Source organism: Melospiza georgiana, chromosome 7, assembly GCF_028018845.1.
Source record: "Melospiza georgiana isolate bMelGeo1 chromosome 7, bMelGeo1.pri, whole genome shotgun sequence".
NCBI classification, from domain to species: Eukaryota; Metazoa; Chordata; class Aves; order Passeriformes; family Passerellidae; genus Melospiza; species Melospiza georgiana.
In genome coordinates this window covers 25,225,324-25,253,031 of record NC_080436.1, presented here as the reverse complement: position 1 = coordinate 25,253,031, position 27,708 = coordinate 25,225,324, and the positions used below count along the sequence as shown (strand labels likewise).

At 54.6% G+C, this 27,708-nt stretch overlaps 3 protein-coding genes across 5 annotated transcripts; 2 read left to right on the top strand and 1 right to left on the bottom strand.

Moving 5' to 3' along the window:
• The first annotated feature begins 42 nt into the window (after positions 1-42).
• RETREG2 (reticulophagy regulator family member 2) lies at positions 43-14,124 on the top strand. Its single transcript, XM_058027891.1, has 9 exons — positions 43-254; positions 2,493-2,599; positions 7,330-7,360; positions 8,096-8,231; positions 9,556-9,640; positions 10,404-10,541; positions 10,850-10,944; positions 11,830-11,965; positions 12,677-14,124. The coding sequence occupies exons 1-9, from the start codon at positions 43-45 to the stop codon at positions 13,399-13,401; spliced, it is 1,665 nt and encodes a 554-aa protein (XP_057883874.1). The 3' UTR covers positions 13,402-14,124.
• A 443-nt stretch (positions 14,125-14,567) lies between these two features.
• ZFAND2B (zinc finger AN1-type containing 2B) lies at positions 14,568-20,640 on the top strand. 2 transcript variants are annotated; one of them, XM_058028196.1, is made up of 9 exons: positions 14,568-14,666; positions 15,413-15,507; positions 15,935-16,066; positions 16,691-16,842; positions 17,302-17,409; positions 17,579-17,648; positions 18,195-18,271; positions 18,883-18,961; positions 19,208-20,640. In XM_058028196.1, the coding sequence occupies exons 1-9, from the start codon at positions 14,612-14,614 to the stop codon at positions 19,244-19,246; spliced, it is 807 nt and encodes a 268-aa protein (XP_057884179.1). In that variant the 5' UTR covers positions 14,568-14,611; the 3' UTR covers positions 19,247-20,640. The 2 variants fall into 2 exon arrangements, with proteins under 2 accessions (XP_057884179.1, XP_057884178.1); XM_058028195.1 differs by having other exon boundaries at positions 18,880-18,961.
• A 75-nt stretch (positions 20,641-20,715) lies between these two features.
• ABCB6 (ATP binding cassette subfamily B member 6 (Langereis blood group)) lies at positions 20,716-27,620 on the bottom strand. Of its 2 annotated transcripts, none has more exons than XM_058028194.1 (20): positions 27,459-27,620; positions 26,074-26,605; positions 25,404-25,541; positions 24,945-25,134; positions 24,645-24,737; positions 24,199-24,391; positions 23,991-24,112; positions 23,799-23,908; positions 23,667-23,732; positions 23,417-23,542; positions 23,252-23,328; positions 23,085-23,148; positions 22,902-22,987; positions 22,755-22,812; positions 22,478-22,582; positions 21,898-22,072; positions 21,505-21,617; positions 21,324-21,418; positions 21,079-21,147; positions 20,716-20,989 (listed from the first exon to the last, which is right to left on the bottom strand). In XM_058028194.1, the coding sequence occupies exons 2-20, from the start codon at positions 26,587-26,589 to the stop codon at positions 20,863-20,865; spliced, it is 2,523 nt and encodes an 840-aa protein (XP_057884177.1). In that variant the 5' UTR covers positions 26,590-26,605; positions 27,459-27,620; the 3' UTR covers positions 20,716-20,862. The 2 variants fall into 2 exon arrangements, with proteins under 2 accessions (XP_057884177.1, XP_057884176.1); XM_058028193.1 differs by lacking the exon at positions 27,459-27,620 and adding an exon at positions 27,241-27,294.
• Positions 27,621-27,708: the final 88 nt, after the last annotated feature.

The following is a 27,708-nucleotide window of genomic DNA, read 5'->3' as shown; positions in this document are numbered from 1 at the left end:
CCGGTGACAGCGGCACCTCCGCCCTCTGCCCCCCCCGCAGCCATGGCGAGCGGCCGCGCCGAGGAGGCGGCGGCGGCGGCGGCCGAGGAGGAAGAGGAGGAGGCGGCGGCGGCAGCGGCGGCGCGTCTGGCGGCGGCGCTGCGGCAGCGGCTGCGGGGCTGGGAGGCGGCGCTGGCGACGGCGCAGCGGCTGCTGGTGTGGGAGAGGCCGCTGCACAGCCTGGTCACCGCGGCCGCGCTCGGCGGGGCCCTCTGGTGAGCTGGGGCGGGAAGGGGGATCGGGAGCCGTCGGTGCCGCCCGTCCGGTTCGTGCCCGTGCCCGCAGCGTGGCACGGCTCCGGGGCCCGCGGCGATGTGCCTGGGTTCCGGCGGCGTGCGCTCCCGCAGCCCGCACCGCCGTGGGGTGTGCACGGCCGGGAGTAGCCGCGCTGTTTTCCTCTGACAGGCATAAACAGGCCCCTCCCTGAAGGGAGAAAGTGCCAGGAGGATTTGCCTTGTCCCGCGATAATAAAATGCAGATGGGCCCAACTGGAGCCTCGCCCGGGCACGTTTCTGTTTAATTTTTGCATCCGTGTTTTTATCAGTTCGTTTCACTCGGTAGCTGCGGTCAGGGAGCTCCACGGCCTCCTGCATCGGCAGCTGCCCTGGGGCGTTTTATTTAAACCCTTCTGCTCGGTAATCTTTCCCCGGAGGTGCTGATTTCTCACTCGGCTTTGGCGCGACAGCTTTCCCCCTTTCCTGTTTCCCTTCTCTGCCTCTTCGGCAGGGCAGTGAGGAGATGGGAGTGTGAGTGGCAGAGCCCAGCTGTGGATGGGAATGAAAAACATCCTGTTTGTTTGTATAAACAGTGAGTCAGTTTTACTGATGAAAATGCTCTCGGCCAGTGGCCTTCCCAGCAGGAAAGGTCAGAAGTGGCCAGGGATAGAGTTGGTTGCAGATGAAATAGGAAGGGGCAGATTCTGGATTTAGAGGAGGGAAAAATAAGTGATGAAACAGCCTTCAAAGTCTCTCTGATGAGGCAGCTTATGTTCTGTTCCCTCATCCGTACGATTATCAGAAGTGTACGTGGTAGCCAGGTGTAAACTCTTGGACTACTCTACCTGCTGAAAAGTCAGAGCAGAGCTATGAAGTGAGACTGAGGGGGAGAGGGGCAGGTGATAGGGGAGATGGCAGGGATAATAGACAATGACAGCCCAGAGACTGCCTGAAAAGGTGGAGAAGAACAAAGAGTGCCCAAAATATGGGACAGCAGAGAGAGATTTAAATAGAGGAAGAAAAATCATTTAGAGTCTCATAGAGGATTCAGCTAGCATCTTTAAACTGAAATACATAAATGAGATGGAATAGGAAATTCTTCCAGAGATGATGTGTTAAGCTACAGAATTGCTGTTCAATGAGGAGTACAAGTGTCATTGTTTAGGTCATTAATCAGCCAGGAAACAGCCATCAAGTGTCATTTAGGTCATTAAAGGTCCTGTAAGCCCATGGAAAGTGCAGCTTTTGTTCTGTGTGTGCCCAGTGAGGCACATTTCACTTCCAGTTCTCCACCTGTGACTTGGTGGGAACCCGTCCCTGCTCTGCACTGTGAAATTCTCTCTGACTACAGTCATCGTTCAGTGTATTTGTCATTAGTTACTGGCAAACACTCACTGAAGAGGAGCAGGGTAAAAAAGCAAAACTGCTCCTCCTTTCTGGAAAGGAATATTCATTAAAGAGGTGAAGGTGAATGCATTTCCCTTGTATTTTTTTTCTGAGTGAGTTAAAAGCAGTTCTTCTGAACTAGGGAAAAGGATGAATGCAGACAGCCACTGCTGGCACAGGTGGCACCCTGGCACCTTTGCTGTCAAATCTCTGTGGAGTGGACAGATAAACTCTTTGAGTGGCATTGCACAGCTGTGTGTGAGTAATATTGTGTGAGCTGGCAAGTGGCTTGAGCCAGTGTGTGGATGTGGGACATGAAAAGTTTTATGATAAAGTCAAGTGAGCAACTAAACCATTTAAGTGCTAGCTAGGCTCAGGTCAAACAGGGAGAGGTTTGTGATAAGAGAATGGGCACCTAGACTGGCAAGATGCATTACCTGCATGTAATGCTGGACCTTGCCATCACAAATGGGATGTAGGTTTTCAGCAAACAGGCTCAGTGGCAAGCAGTTTCTGCTACAGCAGTTTGTCTTTATGTTATCTAGAGCCTGCACCTTGAGGCTTTGGAGGGACCTGTACCAGTGAGCATTAGCTTTGTTTTGCAGCCTAGGGAGGAGCTCAGAAGCAGGGAAGGAGAGCACTGGAAGGATGGCAGGGAGTCAGCTGTCTGGTGGTGGGCAAAGGCACCATTTGAGAATGTGCTGTGGTGTGGGTGGGTGTCTGCAGAGTACAATGCTTGCTACAGTGGCCCATAGCAGTTGGGCATTTCTGCTTTGAGCTGTATCTGTTTGCTCACCAGGAGCAGTAATTTACTGCCTTTTCCCTGTCTAACAATTTCTGTTTCCTTTCTAGGTTGTTTTCCTCCACCTCCCTGAGACCCCTCTTTCTCCTCAGCATGTCCCTTCTTGGCATCCTCTTGTTGGAGAAGTGGAAACCCAGGTTCCTGTTTGATTTCTCAGGTATGTGATGATTAGCACTGTAGACAGTGATATGGTTCTAGTGTTACCAGCTGCTGGGCTGTGCCTTTGGCCCTTCCTGGGCTCTCTCAGCAGTCATGTAAGCCCCATTCCTACTTTAACTGCAGGCCCAGGTACTGGTGCTGCCTCTTATCCTTTTGTGTCAGAGGATTAGGATGTATCCTAATACTCTGGGCATGTATCCTAATACTCTGGGCATGGAGAATTGCTCCCAGTGCTGAGAAATTCTGGGAGTGGCTAATTTTGAGAGTGACTAAGGGGCCTAGCTAGCTTGCCAGGGAAGCTAATTACAGGGATGATGTGTTTCTGCTGTGTCCCTTCTCTCCTGAAAATGTGGCAAAAAGATCATTTCAAGTCTGAGCACTTATGGCCAGCTGAGCTGAGGGAAGGGAAGGCAAGGAGGGGAGGGAAGTTCATTGGTTTTAGTTAAGTTCAATGTGAGCTTGCACCCTGAAAGAAGCAGAGCAAATGAGAGCCACTTCTTGTGGCAGGTAGCAGAGTGGATGATGAAGTCTGACAGCAGCAACAGTTAGTGTATTGTACCTGTACTGAACAGCATCTGATCTCCAGCTAATCAGTGAGTCTGATCACCTCTCTTATCTTTCCCTTTTATTGAAGGGTCTGTGCCAACATTAGGCACAAAAGCAGCAAGAGGAATGGCCTCATAAAGATGGTAGACATGGACTGGCTGCTGTCTGCTTTGAGTGCCTCCTTCTTTGGAGTTTATTAAATGACACAGCCCAGACCTGCCTACTGCATCTACTGCCACTGTTCAAAGGCAGCTCAGGGCCCTCCATCCCTGCCTCTCTACTCTAGGGAGAGTTTCTGAATGAAAGCCCCTCTATATGTGTGTTTGTAAGGTGCCCTTTATTTGACCTAAAAGGGAACTGACTTAAAGGGTGCTTTCACAGAAATCCTGATAAGATTAGTATGTTACAGCTGTAGTCTTGAAACTGTTTGCTTTGTGTGGTTCAGGTAACCAGGCAGTTAAACTGGACTGGCCAATTTAATTTCCTGCTTATTCACATTGTTTTTTTAAGGGAATAGTTTAAAGCCAACCCAAACCACCTCTCTTGAAACATGTCCAGAAATGCAAAAGCCTGGTGTCCAGTACAGAATGGTGTCATTGAGGCAGGTGGGGGTGGAATCATTCCAGCAAGTACTTGGCCTGTAAAAGTTGTGTTGTCATAGAAGAAATAGGAAATTCATACTGAAATCAATATATATGAAGCAGAGCCATGAAGAATAAAAAAGAAAAGCAAACAAAACAACAACACCAGAGATTAGGCTCATCCTATGCTATCAGCTCTTCTAGAAGTTGGTGCACATCCCACTGCACCTCTTCTCAGTGTTCTTCACTTATTTCACACCTTCCTGCTTTTCTGCTGCAGAGAACAGGGACACCTTTCTGATGTGCCTGTTTAGGCCACAGCCCTGATTTTGACATGACCCACTGGACCGTGCTTCCTTTGCTGCCATGAGCAAGGAGTGGTGCTTTGCATTCCTGAGGGGCCTCCTATTGAATTGGTACTCCTGAACACTTAGGGGTTCTTGTTTGGCCCCCACTTCCTGCTGAAGCAGAGCTGCACCTTTGTGGCTTACCCTCCTTAGTGCTTCCTGTTAGTCTTTTCTGGAGTTCTGGGAGATGGGTCAGTACCATACCTTCAAGACTCAGCACATACATATAAACCTCAGCTTGTGACAGTGTGTGTGTCTCAGATGACTGCTTATAAGATGACGTCTGAAGGAATGCTAAAACCTCAGCATGTATTTTGCAGTTACTCACACACTGTGATCAGGGTCATGCTAACAGCATCAAGATGTGCAACTTTTTTAGGCCCTTTCAGAAGGGGCTGCATTTTTTCAGCTCCCATGCAGGGTATTTCCTCAATATCAACATGGAGTTCTACTTAGATACTATTTAAGGACTTGGGAAGCATCTTCAGTTTCACCTGAAATGGGTCAAGTAGGGATGTTTTGGTAGCATCACTGTTTGGCAGCTGTGTTTTGGTCAGTGCAGGAGAGTGCAGCGTGGAAGAGCTCTAGCAAAAGTTGTGTTGCAATTGAATGCTAGTACTCCTTAAAAAGGGCCCCTGCTTTCTAGCTGAAGTTTACACACAGATGAAGAATGTCTCTTGGAGAAGCATTGAAAACCTGTAAGAGCCAAGGAATCCATCAACAATAATTTGTCAGTACCAACATGTAACCTAAACTCCTGCATGGCTGTCTGATCTCTCAGAAGAGTCTGGTCTGTGTCAAGTGATTTGTATTAATCCACAGTCCAGTGTGAAATGCTGACAGAAAGATTTCAGCCAGTTATTGATAATCTGAGACCAGCTCTGGGTGTCTTGTTTGCCAACTTAGTTATACTGGTGCTTGACAGTATTTCAGCACAGGTTGGAGTTAAGCCTTAACTAAGGGAACATTTCCTTTTGGAAATGCTTTACGTTTTTTGGGATTGGGCTGTTCCTACAACTGGTCTAAGACTCCAATGCTTTGAGATGGCCAGCAGGCAGACTGCTCTACTACAGGAAGCAACATACTGTTGATCTTAAAGACAGCTTGTGTTTTGCCAGCTGAAATCACGTGAAGACCCTGCAGCCTGCTGAAATGTTCCGCTCCCCAAAGTGTCTCTGAAACCTTCAGGATCAACTGAGAATTGTTTCACTCCCTCTGCTGGCGTATTTTGGATGGCTTGGATGACTGCAGCCAGTCGAGAGGAGTGGGGTTCCTGTGTCATCCCACTTACTGGGTTGCTGGCACATCTGTCCAGCAGAGGCGGAGAGCATCCTAGCTCCTCATTTGGTACACTGTACAACTGGTGTAGCCAGCCCTCACAGACTGCCAGTGCCAGTGGTGATTTAGTGCAGGTGATGGATGAGGCTTAGAGATAGAGCTGGATTTCTGTGTGCTGCAGTTAAGCAGCTTTAGATTCCTGAGCACAACAACAAAGCACAGCAATGGCGGTTGCAGGAGGGGAGCAGCTGCCCTGTGGGGGTGGAGCTGCCTCCATCACACTGACACTGCAGCTCAGGCTCCCTCCGTGAGCTGCCCCAGCCGCCATGCCAAGTGCTTGTGGGCAGAGGAGCGGATGGGCAGCCCGGGCTGAGAGCAGTGGGCTCCTCTTGTCAGGCCTGATTACTGGAAATCTGGGTCACGCTCTCAAAGAATCGCCTCCTCCCCGGGTGATTGGCCTCCTGCTCCACTGCTGAGCTGGCTGGTGCAGTGCCTGCAGCGGGAGGAGGAGTCTGGCAGGCTTGGCCCAGCACCCTGTGTCTTGGGAGAACAGTGGCAGGGCTGCTACAAGCAGTTGGTCTCTTCTGTGGCTTGGGCTGGGTGGAGTCTGAAGTCTCACTGGGTGATTGCACTGGTGGTTGTTCACATCTTTGGTGCATTTGCCTGAGGGAGTTGCTGCCACTCTTAGGCTTTGTGCCTGGCTGGTGACTCCAGGGAGGATTCAAACCCCTTTTTGCACACGTTGCATTTCTTTAGCCCATTTCCAACTATAAGTCTAGTCTCTGAGGTTAAACTCTCTTCCTTTATTTCAGTTCTGTTGACATGGTGATGTGCAGTGTAGGGGACAGGGTTAGGGTGATAACCTCATGCACCAAGTTTGCTGCTGGTCAGACAGCATTAAAGATATCTCAGTCCCTGCCAGCTCTAGGACAGTAGGCAGACTGGTACAGGAGGGTAGAACTCAGTGAGCTATCAGAGCATGAACAGGGCATTGTTAAACACAGGAGACTTACAAAGACTGTGTTGATAGAAGAGCTTTGGTTGAGCCCTGTACATCCTGAGATACCAGACAGCTTGATATCACAGATATCCAAATCTGTGAGCAACCAGGCTGATGAATTTCAGTTGTTGAAATTGTTTTCAGTTGTAGAAATTTTTTTCAGTGTAAATAAAAGCAGAGCATAATCATACATGACCTCTGCTATTGACACAACACTCCTGTTTTCAGTACTGCATTAACTAAGTCCCCGTTTGATCATCACTGGCTGCAGTGCAGAGGGGAATGGGAGAGCCTTTCCCTTATCCAGAGTGATGGACCTTAGGAGTATAGTTATATCTGTGCCTGGCACAAAAGGCTGTCAGGGGACATAAAAGAGCCCTAAAATTAGAAAATTATGCACAAGACTGCTATTTGTTACTTAATTCCATGGGAGAGGATGGAGACAACAGGGACATCTCTGGTATTTGTACATAGCATTCTGCCAAGGACTGGGCCTGGTCAGTGGGAAATGCAGCTCAGACCTCCTGGTGCCATGTTTAGCTCCGAAATGGGAGCTGAAGCTTTGCCCAGCTCCAAGACTGTGCTGGCAGCCCCCTTTGAATGACAAGTGCTGGCACCCACTGTGGGAATGGCACTGCCCAGACATGTGGGACACCAGGAAAAGCTGCATGATCCCTGGAGCAGACAGCCCCATGTAAGCACCACGGTACACATATGAGTGCCCTGCTGTGTGTGTGTTGGGCTGCAAGGTGTGCTGGAGGCTCTGCTACTCCAAGGCTCCAGGCACACTTGGTTAAAGCCTCCTCAGCTCAGGCTCCAAGCCAGCAATTCCTGCTTGCATGAGAGCACAAAGAGGGTCCCCAGGCTGCATCCAGAATTAAGGATGATACATCTGCAGCTCTGCTCTGTTCAGCTGGTAAAAATGTCGGGTTGTATTTTTTACTTGGCTGACTAATCTGCTGTGTTCTCTCTACAGCACAGCCATCAGAGGAGCCAGGAGGAGAGAGGTAAGTTCACAGATGTGTTCCTTGGTGTGGGGATAGTGGGGAAGCCTTAATTTAGTATGGTGATCTCACCTGCCTTTTTTTCCTGTTGTTAATAAACTGCATGGCTCCTGCTGTGAAACATTGCTAGTGACTTCCGCACTGGTAGCTGCTTACCAGCTCAGGAGCCACAGTTTGGGACTCTGGGGAAAGCTAGTGTTCTTTCAGTAGCCACAAAGCTCAAGTACTTCTGATGCTAGGAGTTATTAGGTTTCTTCCCTGGATCTGTCCTGAGCTATTTTAAGAGTCCTCCAGAGAGAAGGAGATCACTGAGACTGACTTCCAGAGGCTGAACGTGCTCTCTCTGGTGGCGTGGCTGGCATCCTTGGCTGTGGTTGTAGGTCTGAGCACTGCTTTCTGCCACATTGGACTTGGTGCCAGAGGAGGCCATATAACTAGTTCCACCTCCAGTGCTTCTGCCTGTGTGCCTTTGAGTAAACTGCTTTGCATCTTGGGCTTGTGGCATGGGAATTCTGTGGCGTGGTATCTGCTGCTGATTTGCTCAGGTGTCTCTTGACTTTCTTCCTGATTAAAGGGAAAAACTGTCACCAAATCGAGCATATTCCGTAGTTCAGTTGAAAATGCAGTCAGTATTGTCAAGCTTTGGTAGGGAACTCTTCTTCCTGGTGCAGCTGTTCCTGTCCCCCAGGAAAACAGACCGTGTTCAAAGATTGTCTTCTTGCTCTTGTCTGTCTCTAGTGAGGGGGTGACTTCAGGGGCACAACCTCACCTGCTCAGTGTCCCTGAGCTGTGCCACTGTCTGGCAGAGAGCTGGGTCACCTTCAGGCTCTACCTGCAGGAACTGCTACAGTACAAGAGGCAAAATCCTGCCAAGGTAAGCTGGAGATACCTACTCTTCTGTGCAGGGGCTTTTATTTCCATTACTTGTGCCTTAAGAAATGGAAGAATGTAAATTCAATATTTTTACAATTGCTATCCCTGTCCAATATTTGCTGTTCGTTCCTTGCAGATTCTATGCCACGGGAAGTTTAAATAATGAATAATTGACTTCCAGTATTTGTAAACTGGAGCTGAACTTAACCTCTCCTGAGAATGGCTTGCTGTTCTAGATTTCATTTCTTAGTGTGCAAAGGAAACTCTTAGATTGGGACTGGGGAGAAAAAAGGGAAGCCTACAGTCTCTGGCCCTTTTATGAGCTCCATTCTTCAGCTGGTCCTATTTCACTAGCCAGGATTGTTGCTAGTGAAGTCATAATGCAACGCTGTTTCTGAGTGCATGGAAACTTGTCATTAAACATGCTCTAATGGCTGTGATATGTTGTTTGGAAAGGATTTATAGACAGGAACTGCCTTAGCATCAGAAAAAGTAGGACAGACCAACCACTAGGATTGTGTCAGGCTTTCTGGCATCCAGTGTGCTGAAAGGAATGGGTTTCTAACCCTGCTTATTGCTCCTTTTCTGTCCCAGGGAGTAGAAGACCAGGTCCAAAGATGCCCATAAAGAATTAAATCACTGGGAGCAAAGCCCATAGAGGAACCTTAGCTTTTGCAGACCCTCTCCATTATGAATTGAACTCTTAATTGCAGGATATAGTCCATATCTGAACCCATGCCCTGGTTTGCAGATTGTCTATTGTCATTTCCCCCCCCTGCCCCCAGGAGAATGTAAGACAAGCCAGGGGCTGCACCATTACACTTCACTTTTTCCAGAGGAGAAGGGTCCTGGTCTGATGGGAGTGTGGGCTCTGCTAGTGCTTCTGCCAGCTGGTTTATGGCACAGCAGTGGCACAGCATCTGGTGACACTGTAACAGGTTCCTGTCTCTGCCAGGACAGTACAGTTTTCTCCTGAAGTGCTGAGCTCTACAGAGAGATGTACAAGTGGCAATTTGCAATATTCCATCATATCCTCAAGGAATATAATTTACTTCATAAAGAACTGTCTGATAAAGTTTTGATTTGTTTATTGGGGCATTGGGTTACCTTGGTCATCCAGCACTTGAACCTCTAATGCTTACAGCTTAACCCACCCGAGCTGTCTGAGTTCTGACTGTCAGCCCCTGAATGTACTTGGTGCAGAGTTGGCTGACTGACTTGGTTAGGGCCATCCCTCATGTTGCACTAAATGGGTTTCTGGCATGGGTTGCATAGATGTATCTCTGCCTCTTGTCACTTCTGTTTGTTCCTCTCTCTTCCTTCAGTTCTGCATGAGTGTCTGTTCAGGCTGCCTGATTCTGGCTGTAGTTGGACACTATGTTCCAGGCATAATGATCTCCTACATCATTTGTGAGTATAAGCAGTGCTCTTGTCTGACTTAAGCTGAGACATGACCTAACTGTGCTGTTGATAGGCTGGTAAAAGCAGATTTGTAGTTTTCTCGAGGGGATCTGTGCTAGATGGTGAATCAGTTTACAGGGAATGTGTTCCAGGAAGTCTCTGTAAGCAAGTGCATGCAGTACGCCTGCAAAGGCAGGAGAGGGAGCCGTCACTAAAACATTGGTGCCCTCTGTTCCCCACTGCTGAGGCTGTGCTGGCCGAGGCTCCAGGGAAGCAGGAAGTTACAGTCTCAGTTCCTAAGGTGGCAAATCCATATCGAGAGTGTTGTTAGCAAAGCTGCATGTTGGGTAAATGGACCTTTTCCACTGCATCATGAGTCCCTAATAACTCCGTTCTGGTGCTCTGCCGTGAGTGCATTTACACATGAGCTTGATGCAGCTACCCATATAGAAATTTTGGTAATACTTAGTTTTAATTCTCATTTTAGGGCTTCTTTTGCATGTTGGGTCTGGGGTGCAGTGGCTGAAGAGGAGGGCTTGTGCTTCATCTTAACATAAATCTGTATTCTATCTAAGATCTGGCAGTAAAACCTGGTTAATCAAGCAGCTTTGCAATGAGTAAGAAGAACCATGGATGAGGATTTTTAGGCAGTCAGATGGGAAAGAAAATGCCATTGAAATGTGTTTCCCTTGAAGACTTTCTCAGTGCCACTACAGGAAGAGTCAGGTTGTGCTTGATCTGTCTCTCACACTGCTGCATTCCATGTCCACAGTGCTCAGCATTCTGCTGTGGCCTCTGGTGGTCTACCATGAGCTGATCCAGAGGATGTACACGCGTTTGGAGCCTGTCCTGATGAAACTGGACTACAGTATGAAGGCAGAGACGCTGCACCACAAGCACGAGAAGAAGAGTAAGGAACCAACTTCTCTAGCTTTTTTTGATGCTGTATTCCTAGGGTGTAGCCGAAGGACTATAGGAGACCATGTCTGCCAGCACTGTGTGGTGACAGGCTGCAGGGGAGCAGGGGTGGAAACTTAAGGGTTTTGTGGAGAGCAGCTGTGTGCTCCCAGATGATCCTGAGAACAGCACATGAGAGCAACAGATTATGCTTGTCTCCAGGAACCCTGTGCACTTTCACAGGGGAAGTAGGGGATAATGGTGTGTAAAGGCAGAAAATTCCTTCAGTGTCATGTAAAGCCTTTCTTCTGTTTCTCACAGAACGACAAGGGAAGAGCGAGCCTGCAGCAGGTGATGAGCCAACAGCAGAGACAGAGAGTGAGAGCGAAGCAGAGCTGTCAGGCTTCTCCCCAGTGGTAAGAGCTCAAAGAGCTTAGCAGCAGCCAGTCCCTCCTCCCTGGTCTATAGCAGCTTGAGAGCCAAGGAGTCGTCTGAGTACAGCAACAATGATAACACACAGCAGAGAAATAAATCACCTCTTTGCAGAATTCTAAGGGGAAAAGGTCATGTGTTTGATGAAGGGCATTGTCTCCAGTCTGGGTATTGAGAACTTGGTGCCACAGAGCTGATGATGCCATAGTAGGGCAGGGCCAGCCATGCCCCAGCCTCGTGCTGACCTCAGAATTACTTTGATGGTTATGCTTCATGCTCAGAGAATGTGAGTGTCTCCTGAAGAAATGAACTTCCCTGCTGTAATGTGCAGAGGCTCCTCAAAACCGGAAAAGGGAGTTGAGCAGCTCTAGTGTCTCTTACACAGTTCTCTGCTTTCAGACAGATTGTGTGTGACCTTTCTATGTTCGCACCTCGGAAACAAACTGAGCAGCAGCTCTGGGCACGGAGCTGGGCTGTGAGGTGGGAAGTTTGTTTCCATAGGAATGTGGATACTTGAACCACTGCTACTTGTAGAAGGCTTTGTTGCACTCTGAATGCAAAAGGGAAGGGGTGTTCTCCTTGGTGATCCCAGGAGAAGAAGGATCAAAGCCTTCTGAGACTCCTACAGTCTCATCTCGTCTTGTGCTGCCTCTTTTGTGTTCTTCACTGAGAGCAGGCAAACCTTTGGGCAGTGATTTATTGCAGGAAAGTCAGTGAGCTGAGATACCCTTCCCTCCAGTGCAGGGAGCACTTTGCCAGCATACTGTCCCTCCAGCAAGGACCTCTGCCTGGAAGGTCTGCAGGTGCCCATAGGCATCATGGGTACTTAGACACACAGGAATTTGTCTCTCTGCCTTCATCCCATGCAGGTGGATGTGAAGAAAACTGCCCTGGCACTGTCAATCACAGATTCTGAGCTCTCTGATGAGGAGGCTTCTATCCTGGAGAGTGGGGGCTTTTCTGTTTCAAGGGCTACCACCCCACAGCTGACGGACGTTTCTGAAGGTACATAATGGAACACCTTGCTGTCCCCTTATCCTCAGTGGTTTAGCCCAGAACAATGGGTCATACAAATGGGAGGACAGGGAGAGAACCCAGCTATTTGCATGGGAAGAGCATTGAAAGGAGGAAGAAAAAGCAGTGCAGCTTGCCCTGACTTCATGGCTGATCATAAGCTGGTCCTCAGGGGATATCAGCCTCTAATTATTGCCCCACAAAGCAATGCAGTCTTGTGACTCCAACAAGGGAGCAAGGCCACCCACAAAGTCCCACAGAAATAACTGAATAGAATAGTCACACACAGATATGTGATGCTGGGTGAAACAGGTCAGACTTACTAGCTCAGAGAAGGACTGGTTAGTGGTGAAGAACATGGAGGTAACCACTCAGTGGCCACTTGGGTGTCTGGGAAGGAGCAGGCAGGTGATGTAAGCACAATTTCCCTGACCCTTGGGAGTTTTAATGGGAGCTCTAAATGCAGAGAGTGTGAGCTGGAGCGGGAAGTCCTCTCTAAGCACAGAGCACATAGAACAGGATCACAAAAGAAACATTACACATGAATCGTGCCACTGGCAGAAGGGAATAACTGCAGACCTCTTCCTGCTGTCCTCCAAGGACGGGGAAGGTACCTTAAAGTCAGCTGTGGTGTGTCAGCTGGGGAAGGTGTGTGGGAGGTCAGGGTGAGGGAACATGTACCTTAATGCTGGTGCCTTTCAGACCTGGATCAGCAGAGCCTGCACAGTGAGCCAGAGGAGTCATTTTCCAAGGACCTGGCAGAGTTTCCATCCGTGGAAGAATATCATTCCAGAGACCTGGGACCACAGAGTGATGAAGACGCGTTTGGTGTGCCTCTGGGTCCTGAGCTTGCCCACGCTGCCTGTGAGCTGGACTCAGCAGACAAAGAGGCCACGGACTCTGACCTCTCCATCCTTCGCCTCGCGTCTCCTCTCCATTTTGTAAATACGCACTTCAATGGGAGCGGGCAAGCGGCAGGAGGCAATGCAGAGCCAAAGACTGTCCCTGCCCCGGGCCTGGGCATCTGCATTAACACGCTGAGCGAGGAGATCGTCACCACTGCCATCACCACAGCGGTGCAGAATACCCTGTCCGCCCTCCTGCGGTCCTCAGAGGCCAGCGAGGGACCCCCTCTCTCCGAGTTCCTCCCCACGGAGCCTGAAGAGAAACTGAGCTTCCAAGCACACCTGTCAGAGAGCGAAGTGGCGGAGACAGAGACAGAAGCGTCACCGGAGGATGAGGAGGAAGCAGATGACTTTGAGCTACTGGATCAGGGGGAGCTGGAGCAAATAGATGTAGAGCTGGGGTTTGGAGAGGAGCAGGAGGCACAAGAGGCTGCTCCGTCTCCCTCCTCTCCCATGCTTGCTGAGCTGCCAAAGCAAGGAGATGAGGAGGAGGCAGTGATGACAGCAACATCTATGTCTTAGGTCTTACCTGTGCTCCCCCTTTTCCTCCATCATCACTGGAAAGAAGGAAAAACTCACACAGTGAACGTGCAGTGGGTTTTTAGATGTTTGTGTTGACTGGGATGGAAACGCATCAGTGTTAATGTGCTGTGTCTGGAATAATGAATCCTTTCCATCCTTCTAGAGCCTGGCCTTCACTGGCTGAGCAGGAGGCGCTGCAGCTGGGGAGGAGCCAGCTCCTAGAAGCCTTATGCCACAATTGAAACACCAACCCCAGCAAACGCTTCCTAGTAATGGTGCAGTATTTCGGTCTGTCTTCTGTTTGTCTTTTGTTTTGCACGCTGAGTACCGAGCTAGCTGTAGCTGCTGCTAATACCCACATCCCCAGTAGGACATATGCAATCTTATTTTATTGGGTTTTTAAATGGCTAAAAGTGTAAATAATTTTAACTTTCATTGGTTTTGTTTGGGGGGAGGGATGGGGTGCACAGTCAAATGTGGCTCTCAGGGGCAAGCAAAGGGAAAGGGGTCTTTGAAGCAGAGGATAGCAGTAAGGGCAAGGGCAGACGGGTGTTGTGCAAAGAGACCTCTTCTGCAGACTGTTACTGTCTTTTGTGTCACTGCTGGAACAGGATGCTGGGTGATTCCTGCTTTTTTTCCCTGTCTCATTTGAGTTCTGTTATGGGTGGCTGTGGAGTTGATTTTTTTGCAATCAATGAAATTCACTCCTGGCCCTGTTCAGTACTCCAGTTTTTTACTGCCGTGGCATCTCTTGCCTTCCACACCACTGACCCTTCTAGCACCCCATCTGTGCTCTGCTGGGCATCGTAGCATGGCACCTGAAGACTCCGAGGTGACTGGAATAGAGCCAGGAGCTTCGTTACAGGGCGGGATCCGCGGTTGGTTTCCCTTGGGGCACGGGAGACAGGATGGAGGGATAAGTCCAAGCTGTCCCATGGCGGCAGACAATTCTTGCTGGGCTGGCAGGCGGGATGGCTCTGGCCACAGCCCTCGTGGACTCTGCCCTGCCCTGAGCCTTCCCCGGGCGCCGGGCGGGTCTCTGGAGCCGCTGTTCCCGCGGTGCTCCCGAAGCGAGGGCGTACGGAGGGGCGAGGGGGCGGCGGGGCGGGGCTGTGCCCGCCGGGGCGGGGCTGTGCCGGGTCCCGCCCCGTGACGCCCCGCCGGAAGCGGGCGCGGCGGGGCCGCCGGTGCCGGTGGCGGCAGCGCCGCCATGGAGTTCCCGGACCTGGGCGCGCACTGCTCCTGGCCCGCCTGCCAGCGCCTGGGTGAGCTGGGGAGCCAGGGGGGTGGGCACGGCTCTCACGCCGGCGGCACGGCCGCGGCCTGGGCCTGGGCGGCACGGAGCGGGCAGCCCGGCCTGCGGGGAGGCGGCGGGGCGGCGCCGGGCGCCCGCTCGGTAGCGGGGCTTGAAGGGCGGGACGTGTCGCCCGTGCTGCCCATGGCGGAGGGGTTCCCTGATCCTGCTGCTGCCCGCGGGCACCCCGCTAGGGCGGGGCTGGCTGTCCGTGCCGGTACACCGGGTTTCCGCCGGTGCCTGTATCCGGGTACGCGGCTGTACCCGGCTGGGCAGCGGCTCTTGCCCGGGGATAGCGGGGCAGGGCCCGGACAGGCACCCCCGTGCCAGGCCTGGGTGCTGCAGGCTGGGGAGGCCGCACGCGGCGGGGCCCTGGGACCCCTCCATACCTCGGTTATCCCGGTGGGCTCAGCCCGTAGCGACTGTCAGCATCACTCCCCACCGGTCTGAGGGCGGCAGCCCGCGGGGAGCTCCGTGTGATTCAGGGTGCTACTCCCGATCTCGGGGACCGCACGTTTTGAGGAGGAGCCCTGGGTATTTCTGAAGACGTGGCTGTGGATCTGCAGCCCTTTTGTTTTCGTGTTGGGGGATGAGAGGTGCGGCTCTGGCTTTGCCGCGGGGTCACTGTTTGTCTTTGGGAAGTCGGAGAGGCCCCCGGACTGCGGGTGGGCTATGCTGATCTCCATGCTCTCTGCCCATGCCATGTCCTGCTCCTAGACTTCCTTCCCCTGAAGTGCGATGCCTGCGAGCAGATCTTCTGCACCGACCACATCGCTTATGCCCAGCACGATTGCACCTCTGCCTACAAGAAGGTAAGTGCAGGGAGCAGATCTCATCCACCCTCCTGCATGGAGCTGCTGAGCTTTTGTAGTCACCCATCATAATAATCTGTGTGACTTTGGTCGCTTGAGCAGTCACCCTTGGGATGTGTACTGAATGTGAAGATGTATCTGAAAACCAGGATCTGCGTCTCAGTGCCGCAAACGTCCAGCCTTCCCTCTCCCACTGGGTGAAGTGGTTTGGGCATCTCCCAGCCACACCATCTTCCCTTCCCAGAGTGTATGTCTGTGCCTCTGCACCTGCTGTGCAAGCTGGTTGGAGGGTCACGAGCAGGATCTCAAACTGCAGCTGAAGCTGTGGAAGCCATGGTAGGCAGGTCCTGAAAGGGAGAGAGATGACTGTGCAGTGCTCAAGGTTGCCCAGCTACCTGCTCCCAGCTCCCTGTTGTTGTCTCTGCAGGATGTGCAGGTCCCAGTGTGTCCCCTCTGCAACACCCCAGTCCCTGTGAGGCGGGGGGAGATGCCTGATGTTGTGGTGGGTGAGCACATTGACCGTGACTGCAAGTCTGACCCTGCACAACGCAAGCGCAAGGTAGGAGCTGTGGGGCTCTGCCAGGTGAGCTCTGACACAGCCTGGCAATGGGATGAAAACAACACAGATTCAGCCCTGACACAGGCTGATCCAGGGAGGGTTGGTGAGCTGGAGGCATCCTCAGGGCTTTGTGGAGGCTGTCTGGGGAGAAAGGTGGTGATGGAGTGGGGCTGGGCAGCCACCTGGGACGTAAGGATGGTAAACTGCATGCTGCTATTAGGAAAATGCAATTGGCAATTAGCTACCCCATCTTGCCGGAGATGAAATTGCTGCAGGGAGCTGGCCCTGCAGGAATCCAGCCCGGCAGCAGCTGGAATGCCCTGGGCTATCACTGCACTAGTATGGAAGGCAGGAGTCCCTGGGCAAGGCACTCTTTCTCCTGCTGTGCATTCTGTGGTTGTGGAGACTCCTGTCTATGGAGACTGAAGCACCAGTGAATTACTAATGAACTATCTAAAGAAATTATTCAGAGACACCTAAAGAAAGTATTCAGAGACAAATTTCAGAGCCTTGCAGAAGATAATGCTGATGGGGAAGGCTGATCAGTGCCCAGGGCCTGGCATGGAGAGAGGGGACAGCCCCACAGCATGTGCTCCTTTTCAGCACTGCCATGTCATCTTTCAGATCTTCACCAACAAGTGTTTGAAGCCTGGCTGCAAGCAGAAGGAGATGATGAAGGTGATCTGTGACCAGTGCCACAAGAACTACTGCCTCAAGCATCGGCACCCCCTGGACCATGACTGCAGTGGGGCAGGGCATCCCCTTTCCAAAGCAGGGTGAGGGCCTGAGAACAGACAGGCTGGGAGGGCTGGGGCTGTGTTTGCCAGATTGGTGACAGGGAAGAAGCCCAGTTCCTCCTGACCCATTGTCTGGGACTGCTGCATTCTGACACTCCCTGCCCTGGGAGTGTGCCAGGGTGTCCTCCTGTAGCACCAAGCACACTGGTATACACAGTCTGTCCTGCAGCAAAAGCTGCCAGTACTGCCTGCTGGCTGCTTTGCTCTTGCTCCTTTCCCCAGCCCGTTATTCTGTAGCCAGTGGTTTCTGACTGTCCTGGTAGAGGGTTTTAGGGAGAGAAACAGCACTTGAAACTCTTGGGAATAACAGCCACAACATGGGAGGAAGAGGAGCCAGGGGCGTGTCTCGCTTATCCAGCTTGATATCCCAAGGTGTTCAATGCCTGGGAATTGCTCATGATGGTAGACAGTTTCTCACAGGTGTCCTGTCTGTCCTAGGCATGCTGCAGTTACCAGAGCCCAGGCATCCTCCTCCAAAATAGTCACTGCATCAAGCAGCGGAGCTGCTCGGCCAGCAGACAGCTCCTCTTCTCTGGCCTGTGCCAGGTGAGATGGTGGCCTGACTTGTAATTCTGAGGTGAGCATGACCAGGCTCATCTTGGCTCTCTGTGGAATGCCAGAGTGACAACCCCCTTCTTCTTGTGCCTCAGCAGGACTGATAGTCATACTAGGGCTCCCTGCCTTGACAATAATGCAGCTTTTCTTCTGCTTGCAGGGGAGGCAGAGCAGCTGCGTCGCAGACTCACAGCACCTCCCCTCCAGCTGTTATGCTGCAGAATGGGCTGGTGAGTGGCTTGGCCTGGCCATTTGGGGTGGTTTCTGTGCCCTCTAAGAACTGCAGGATGTGACTGCAACAAATGCTTTCTTTGTAGGTGACTGCTCCCAGCTGTGTCTTCCCTAGCAGACAGTGATCCTGAATGTTCTGTGGGAAATCCAGAGCTTGCTCTGGTGCCTGTGAATGACAGCTCTCAGCTAAGCACTAAGAGCTAAGCACTTGGTGCTTAGCTTTCCCCAAAGGGACAAAGTGCACCAGCCATTTTCCTTCGGTGCTGTCTTTCTGCAGTACCACCAAAGGCTGGAGGAGACTGGAAGTTGCTTTCCACTGGTACTCTTGGCATACTCCTGCATTAGCAAGCATGTGTCCTCTTGGGCAGTGGGAGAGCACTGCTGGTCTGTCCAGAGCCCCACTTTTTCACCTTTTTTGTCTGGTCTCCTGGAGAGAGAAGATTTGCCCACCCTTGGCCAGGAAAGACTGTACCTACTACATGTGCTTCAGGGCTGCCTCCTGCCCCCCAGCCTGGCCAAGCTGGTGACAAGGTGTTTTGTTTCAGAGTGAGGAAGAGGCCCTGCAGCGAGCTCTGGAGATGTCCCTGGCAGAGTCGGCACGCAGCTCAGCACAGCAGCCCAGGTACAGCCCCAAAGCACGTGGTGTGGTGTGTTGTGCACTCCCCTGTGTGTGAAAGGTGCCTGGGGAAGCATCATGTGCCTCTGGGATAACATTCCTCTCAGCACGTGTTTGCATATGATGCCTCTCTGGCTGACTGGGGAAAAAAGGAAGAGTCCAGAGCCGACAGGGAACTAACTGTTCAGCAAGCAAGCCCTCGGCCCCAGGGGTGCTGGTGGGGACAGTGACAGACACACAGTAGGGCAAACCTTTGTCTGACCACTTGTCAGCTAATGGGTTTTGCTGGAATGTGATAAGTGGAGTAGGGGTGTTCATGGAGGACACCTGGGAGCTCATGTCCCCAGGCACAGTGCCCAATGCTGCTAAAAGCACCATCTTACTGATTGGACCTAACAGGGCTCTCCTTGGCCCAAATTCCTGGCTGCCAGCCCCAGCTGGATCCTCTGCTCCCTCCCCAACCCCATGCCTGTTCAAAGTTATCCTCCGTTGCTCCCTGCCTTAAGACATGCTGGGGGGTTGCAGTGAGATGCTGAAGCCCAGAAGGGCTCTGAGCACTCAGGCCCTGAGCCTGAGGGAGGCTGAGGCACACAATGCACCCCTCACTGTCCCAGCAGCACACAGGAGGAGGAGGATCTGGCACTGGCGCGGGCACTGTCGGCGAGCGAAGCCGAGTACCAGCAGTCGCAGCGGCAGGTGAGTGAGGCTGGCCGGGGCTCTGCTGCTGTGGGGCTGTTGGAGGGAGGGGGCCTCCCTGCGTTCTGCTTACTCTGGGCTCTGTCTAGCTTGGCTTTCCTCACCAGGAGGGCAGCCCAGCCTGGGGCAGCGGCAGCATCACTGCTGAGCACTCATCTCTGGGGACCTGAGCACTAGAAGTGCCTTCTCGTAGGACAGGAAGGAGCCTGCTTGCCCTTGCTCACTGCGTGCTTCTCTCTGTTCCAGGCACACGGTTCAAAGCCATCCAACTGCAGCATGTCGTAGGCAGGGGAGGCAGGCTGGGCCAGCGCGCACAGGATCCTGCTTGTGACCGGAGGAGTGGCTCTGGCCTCCCACATGGATGCCCGGGGCTCTGGTACCAAGAGCCCCTTGCCAAGGACAGCTCATCTCCCTGGGAGCTGTAAGCAACCAAATATACACTGACACTTCAGCCCTAGTACCTATATGAATTAGTGCAGCAAATTGCTGATGCTCCTGGGGAGGTGAAGAGTGTACAGGATGGCACTGGGTACACACTGACCAAAGCAAGCAGCAGCCCAGGGTCTGCACTTACCCACAGCTGGCACGGCCATGTCCCAACACTGCTGGGACTGTGGAGCAAGGGCAGAGCTGTGGGGATGTCTCTGCATGCACAGACACACAGCTGGGATGTAGCTGCCTTCTGTGGTGGGGGGCTGGATTCCATGCTCTGGGGAGGGCTGTGCCAGCCCCTCAGCAAAGAGCAAATGTAGCTGGGATGGTCTCTTGCCTGGGCATGGCATGGCTGAATGTGCAGCCTCCCGGCAGTGTGAAAGCAGCCCCTTCCCCGCTCCCCACAGCCTCGGTGCCTCCCTGCTGTTTGCATGTCCAAGAGCACGTTGGGCCTTACCCTGCTCGCCTGGGGCACACCACCTCTCTGAGACTGAATGGAGCTGCATTTCCTTTCTGGTTTAATAGAATAAGTAACCTTGGCAGTGACCTGAATGGCAGCATCGCTCACATGGGATGGTTGCAGCTGCCTTCCTGCTGCCCTAAACTTAAACAGGGCCCTGTTATATGCTGCTGGGGTAGAAATGCCTCTGTTCTTCCAGTTGTGTTGCCGGGGATCCCCTCCTGGACAGCAATAGCACAGAACCCCTCCTTACAAAGTCCTGAGCCTGGAGCCGGGTTGGGCGGAGGGGATTTGTCCTGCTGGCCTCTTGCAGGGGGTCTGCAGCCATGCAGAGCTGTGCTGCTTTCCCACCTGCTGCTGCAACCATTCCTGCCTGCAGGGCTGTGCCTGGTTCTGCACAGGACTGGGCTGTCCTGCTTTGAGCAGCTGAGGGAGTGGGGTTCAGGCTGGGTCCAGGGAATGCTGAGACTTGTCAAAGTGCTGCTTGGGAGAAAATAAAAGCATAGCACAAGGTACAGAGGTACCTGAGGGAGCAGTCACTTGGTGTCCAGCCCACTGGGGCACATCTCTGTGGATAGTGGTTGAAGTGGGGGGCACATAGGGATGAGGGGACACCAGCTGCCCTGCTCTTCCATTGCTGTTGGGGTGCAGCCCCCTGCCAAGCTCAGCCCTTTGTGTGGGGATGGGGCAGGTGCTCACAGGCTGCTCAGCCCCCTGCACACCTAAGCCCAAGGAGCTCAACCTCGTGGCAGAGCTGCCACTTGACCCAAGGGCACAGGCACTAATTCTGCCTGCCCCCACCAAGAGCAGACAGGCGTGGACCTGGGAAGGGCCTGGTTTAAGAAACTACACAACAGCAAAATAAACATGTACAAATGTAGTGGAGTGTCCAGCCAAGGCCCTGCAGTTCTAGGGCAGGCAGGGCCCTTGCCTGCAGCCAGCAAAATACTCCCAGGCAGTGTGGGGGCCTGGACCCAAGTCAGCATCACAGCAGAACTCCTGGTCATGTTCATGACACTTTCTTGCTGCTCTGGGGCTTCTCAGTGTGGTGCTCCTTGCTCTCGCCCTCGTCCCCAGTCTGCTGCTGCAGCCACATGCCAGCATACACACCTCCCTTCTGCAGCAGCTCCTCGTGCCTGTGAGGAGAGCAGAGGGATGCAGGGTCCTGAGCTGGCCCCAGAGGCAGGGAGGGGATTCTCTCCCCCAGCCCTCCCCTTGTGCTCACCTCCCTCGCTCCACAATGTGTCCATCCTTAAGCACCAGGATCTGGTCTGCACCTACCACAGTGGAGAGCCTGCAGGGAGAAGCAGGTTTTACCCTGACTTGGGTGGCAGAGAGTTCCTGAGGGTTTGCACGGTGCCAGGAGATGCAACCCCAGGGGCTCTCACATCCTGAGCAGGGGGCAGGTCTGTGTGCCACTTGCAGGATGTGGCCAGCATCTCCCAGATCAGCCCTTCCCCTTGTCCCTACCTGTGTGCAACAACGATGGTGGTGCGGTGGGCGCAGACCTTGGCCAGAGAAGCCTGGATGTTCCTCTCAGTCTCTGTGTCAAGTGCAGATGTGGCCTGCAAGGTGAGACACAACATAAGGAAGGGATAGATGTTGTGGGGGCAGCTGCAGAGCTGGGTAAGGCTGGGGCTGCTGCTGTTACCTCATCCAGCAGGATGATGTGGGGACCCTTCAGGATGGTGCGTGCGATGGCCACGCGCTGCTTCTCACCCCCGCTCAGCTTCAGCCCCCGCTCTCCCACCTGGGTGTTGTATCCTGCAGCCACAAGAGCAGAAACATGATGTGCTCTTGCCCTCTGAAATGGAGATGGGGACCTGCTGCCCTGGGAGGTCATGCTGTGACTACACAGCCACATGGTAGAGCCTCAGCTTATCCCTGCCCAGGGGCTGATCTAGCCCGGGAAAGAAGGCAGGGAAAGGCAAAGCAAGACAAAGTCATGTAGTGTCCCCATGGGAGATGTCACCCACGGATACCTGTGAGGGCAGCTAGAAGGTCTTAGGGGACCATGGGAGGGCGGGAACTGCAGGGGTCTCACCATCAGGAAAAGAAAGGATACGGTCGTGGATGTCAGCAGCCCGGGCTGCCTCCTGTACCTCCTGGTCAGTGGCCAGGATCCGTCCATAGCGGATGTTGTTGGCGATGGTGTCGTTGAAGAGCACCGTGTCCTGGGGCACCACCCCAATGTGAGCACGCAGCGAAGCCTGCTTCACCTGGGAGGCAGGGGAGAGGGCTCAGGCACACTCAGGGCAAAGATCCCTCCAAAACCCAATCCTACCCTCAGCCATGAGCCCCGTTCCTTGCAAGATATGTGCTGTAGGGTTGCCCTGCACCACAGGCTCAGCTGCTTCTCCAGTCTGCAGTGGGGGGGCCCTGACAGTGCCCTGGACCTTCCCAGGGAGCCATGGTCAGTACCCAGCATTTCATCCTGGGGTCCTGGAGTCGTGCCATTCTGCCACTTCTGTCACAGCCATCAGCCTGCAGAGGGGCTGTAGGGGCTGCATGCTCACCCCTGCCCTGGGGAGGTGCTGGTGCCTGCACTGAGCAGTGCTGCCCAGATGAGCTGGGGCCCAGATGAGGTGTGTCCTCCCTGGTCCTTGGAGGCCCTTCCCCCTCACCTGGGAGATGTCCTGCCCATCAATGCGGATGCAGCCACCCCGTACATCGTAGAAGCGGAAGAGCAGACGGATGATGGTGCTCTTTCCAGAGCCTGAAGGTCCCACCTACATACAAAGGAAAAGGGTCTTAGAGATGGCCAATTCCCAGCTGCTGTAGGCCAGGGGCTGGACAGGAAAGGGCTGGTCCTGCTGAGGGCCATCCTTCCCACCTTCGTATTTTCCACCTTCTCTATCCCCATCCTTCCCTCCCACAGTGAACTCACAGTCCCACTCTCACCAGAGCCAGGGTCTGCCCAGGCATCACAGAGAAAGAGACATCCTGCAGGATTTCCTTCCTGGAAGAGGGACGTGGAGAGGGGCTCAGGGCCACTCCATGGCCCCACATCCCTGTAGCAGGTCCCAGCCTGTGCCCACTACCCCATACCCATCTATGTAGCTGAAGTGCACGTTCTCAAACTCAATCTGCCCAGCCTCCAAGCGCAGGTCGCTGGCGTTCACCACATCCTTCACCTGTTGAAGTAGAGGCTCAGGCTCAGAGCCAGCCAATCCCGAGGGGCAGGACCACAGGCCCAGCGAGGGAGCAAGGTCCAGGAAAGGTGGCACCCACCTCCTGCTCCTCGTGGAAAAGCTCAAACATATTTTCCATGTCCACAAAGGAATTCTGGATCATCCTGAAGAGGGCAAAGACCAGAGCAAAGGGTTTGGGGAGCACATACCAACCCAGTCACCCATGGAGAGGGGGACACCAGGCACTTCCACACCTCCCAGCATTACCTATAGTAAGTCCCGAACCAGTTGAGTGGTGTGTAGAGCTGGATTATGTAGGTGCCAAAGAGGACAAAATCCCCCACCTGGAAGGGACAGGGTATAGGGGTCTGTAACCACCAGCCCCAGGGCCCCACCTCAGCAGGGATATGCACAGGCTGGCACCAGCCTTACCTGCAGCTTGTTTTCAGTGACAAAGTAGGCACAGAGCAGGGACCCTGCCAGCAGCCCTAGGCCAATAACCAGGTTCTGGGTCTGGTTGAGAAGGCCCAGTGAGGCACTAACCTTCCACTCTGAGACCTGGAAGAGACAAAGTCCTGTGGGATGCTGCTGCCTCAAAACCAGACCCGTGGTGATCTCCATCATCCCCACAGGTTTGGCTTCTTCCCCCTTGGTGCCCCTAAAAGTACTGAGCACCCCATACCTGGTACTTGACAATGGCATCGTTAAAGCGGTTCACCTCATAGCTCTCTGCATTGTAGTACTTCACCTACAGGAGCAGAGCTGGTATCAGCACCCAAGCAGTCCTCAGTGACCCCCCCAACTCCTACGGTACCGTCTCGAAATTGAGGAGCGAGTCCACGGCCCGGGACTTGGCCTCGTTGTCCCGCGTGTTCATGTCCCGACGGTACTTGGTTCTCCACTCAGTGATGAAGATGGTCAGAGCTGTGGACAGGAGGAAGCTGCATTGCAAGGCTCCTGCCACCCCACAGCCTGGCAGCCCTGCACCCTGAGCCCCACCACTCACTCAGGTACAGGCTCATACACACGAAGATGATGAGGCCAAACCAAGCGCTGAAGACCGAGGTGAAGTAAACTATGCTGATGACAATATCCGCAATGGTGGGGACAATGCTGAAGATGATGTAGCTGGGGGGTGGGAGGGGAAATGGGCATCAGCCCAGCTCGGTGGGGCTGCCCAGCCAACCCCCCACCCACCATGGGCACACTCTGACCTGAGCAGGCTGTTGATGCTGCTGGTGCCCCGGTCCACGCTCCGCAGCACCTCACCAGTGCGACGCCCCAGGTGCCAGCGCAGGGACAGCCCGTGCAGGTGGGAAAAGAGCTGCACCTGCACCTGCCTGTTGGTGAACTGCTGCACCCACACCCACAGGAAGGTGCGCATGTTACTCACAAAGCCAGTGGAGCCTGCAGGGCAACATTGAAAGGTCAACCGAGATCAGCCCCATTGGGGCATGCAGAAGACTTCCAAAAGTGCAGCTGGGAAAGGGGGATTTGGGATGAAGCCCATTCACACTCCCTAACCTGGACCAGCCCAGGCTGCTGATTCCAAGAGAGCAGCAGTGATGGGGCATATGGACTTCCCTGGCCACCCCAGAATAGGTATGATGTGCCCAGTATCATCTCTCGTCAGTGCCCCATCCTTCCCAAAGGTCCTTACCAGCACCTCCACCTTGCAGGAACTTCAGCCCCACATAGCTGCAGACAGTCCAGGCCAGGGTGTGCCAGGGAGCACCCATTGTCAGCTCATTCACTGTGGGAAGTGTGCCAAGGGTCAGGATGGAGGGACAGGGAGCATCCCAGGGTGCCAGTGGGAACCAGCCCCAGCAGCCAGTGCTGGACCCTGACCCCCTGGACTCTGCTCCTGCCAAACCCCTGCAGCCCTCCCGGTCACCTCAACACCCCCCAGCACTTGGTGAGGCTGTGGCGAGCCTCACACCCCAAGCTCCAGGTGCCTCACCAATGTTCTTATAGTAGATGGGCACGAAGACGTTGATGGCCCGCTCCAGCCCCATGAGTGCCATGCAGAACAGCACCAGCCCCTGCAGCAGGTGGTTGCCCCTCGGCCACATGTACGGCACCAGCAGCCGCAGCTTCCTCCGGAAATCCTTCCAGGTGGAGGTGGTCCTGCTGCCATCAGTCAGGAGTGGCTGGGGGAGAGCAGAGCAAGGAGTCATTGCCCTGGCACCCAATCCTGCTGGCAATGGTCCTGGGCAACACCCCAACAAATCCAGTCCCACTCCAGAGTGCCCCTCCATCCTCTAAACAGGGCTGCATCAGCAAGCAGGGAGCTTGGGCAGCCCTAAACCTTGTCCTCCCACATCTCATGAAGATGCTGATCTCAAGGCAGCTGTATTTCCATTTTATCCCCAGCTCCTTCCTGGCCATATCCTAAAATTGCTTCAGTCCCAGGACTCACCTGGCTGTTTTCCACGTCCCGCTCCTCCTCGTTGATTAGCAGCATGTAGGGCTTGTGGGGTAGCCCCGGGGCCTTCATGCCCAGGATGAAGAGCATGAATGTGCAGATGTAACGCAGCAGCCAGAAGCCAAACTGCACCTGAATGGAGAGAGTTCAGCATCTCAGCTGGCCCTGAGCACAACCCTGAGCATGGGATGGGTATGATCTGAGAGAGACAATGAGCAGAGCATGGGGATGGGGTGCAGTGTGCCAGGGGACACCCCATACAGCCCAGTGGGAGTCCCTGGTTGAGCACAGCACCTCAGGCAGTGCCCAGACATCTTCCTTCCTCCCCACATCATCTGGCTCCATGCCCTCTGGCTCAAGATGCACCTACCATAAGGGGTACAAGGGGGCAAAGGGCTGTGGGAATCAGGGAAACAGCCCTACTTCTGCACCTGGGTCTGGGCTGGGTAGAAGCAGGACAGGAGCTGGGTGGGAGCATGGAGAGATGTGTGATAACTCAGCTTGGGACTGAAATATCTGGCAGATGTGTGGGTGCAACCCAGAACTGTAAACACCCTGGGCATGGCAGTACATGCATACTCCAGCCCCTCACCGTGATGCTGCAGTCCCTCCCATCCCCAAAAGTGCCTCACCCCCTTTCTCTGGCCACAGATCGCCAGCCCACCTTCTGGTTGGTGTCCTCCAGTGCCCACCACCACAGAGGGCTCCTCCAGCACACCAGGGTCAGGTTCTCAGCAGCAAAGGCCAGTGCCCAAAAGAGGAGGAGGACGGTGCCGTGGCCCCGTGTTCGGTCATGGGCCAGCACCCGGGTGTGCTCCAGCTGCAGGAGGGCAATGGCACAGCCCCAGCTGAGGGCCCAGAGGCAGGCATACAGCAACATATACCCATAGAGCTGTCTCAGCCCCACTCCTTGCCACAGCAGCCCACCAAAGGGCTGCAGGGCCAGGAGCAGTGACAGCAGGACCTGGCCACGGTAGAGGCGAGAGCGGGGAATGTACTTGGGCTCCATGGCACGGCTGAAGCGGGCGTAGCAGGCATACTGCAGGGCACCCAGCAACAGGCAGACGCTCAGCAGCACAGATGGCACCAACGTGAAGAAGAAGCAGGGCTGGAAGCCTTGCTGGACCCAGGCCTGGGTGATGGAGTTGTTGCCTTCACAGTAGCCCCCCAGCACGGCCATCCTGGCAGGTCACCAGCTGTGGAAAGAAGAGAGCCCAAGACAAGGTTTCAGGATGGGCTGTGGTACCATCTGCACAGAGGGACTCACAGTGGGATGGCATGGCCAAGCAGCAAGGGCCCTCATAGGGCAGGGGCAAGTACCGCTGGACATGGACACACATGCTGCATGCAGCACACACAAGGCAGTGCACGCAAGCAGGGCCAGCTTTGCATGGGGATGGCCATGAGCATCAAACCTGCTGTGTGCCCTGGACGGGGGCACAACATTAGACTGAGCCCTCCAGAGCCACCCGGGCCCCCGAGGATGCCTTCGGACACGAGAACAGCGGGAGCCGCAGGGACGGGAAGGCAGAGTGAAGCTGGGAACGGTCTCGAGTGGGAGGGAGCAACGGCGGTGATGCAGCGGCAGGGGCGCGGGTGGGCGAGCGGGCGGGGATGCGGAGGATGCTGGGGAGCCGCGGGGCCGCGCAGGGGAGAGGCAAGGGCAAGGACAGGGACGCATCGAGGAAAAGCCCGCGGAGGACGAGGCAGAGGCCGCGCCGGATGAACGCCCGGGCGGTGCCGGCGCCGCTCAGGCCCGGCGAAGGCGGCCACGGCCCCGCCGCCGCCGCGTCTCACCGGCCGCCGTGTCGGCCCCGCCGCGCCCGCTCACCTGCCCTGGGCCGCCGGCCTTGGCCCGCTCCGGGCCCCGCGCCGCCGCCCGCCGCTGCCAGCCGGGCCTTGGCGCCGCTCCGCCCCGCCCCGCTCCCCGCCCCGCGCCGGCACCGCCGGCTCCTGCCGCCCGCCTCCTTCCCGGCACCGGCACGGGCACCGGCACCCCTGCGTGTGCCCCCTCCCCGGGCCCCCGGCCCAGCCCCGGGCGGCACGGACCTCCCCCGCAGCGCCGGGGATGGGGAGCGGTCGGTGCCGTGGGCTCACTCCCGGGCCGGTAGGCACGGAGGGTCTCCGCCTCCGACGTGAGACGCCCCGCTCCCGTTTATCGCCGCCGCCAGCCCGGCCCTGCGGTGCCGCGATAGCCCCAGGAGCCCCCGCGGGGCCTCCACAGAGGTCAGGCAGGACGGGGCACTGCCCTCCCGGGATAAATATAGCCGCTGTCTCCTGCCGGGAGCTCCCCGTGCCG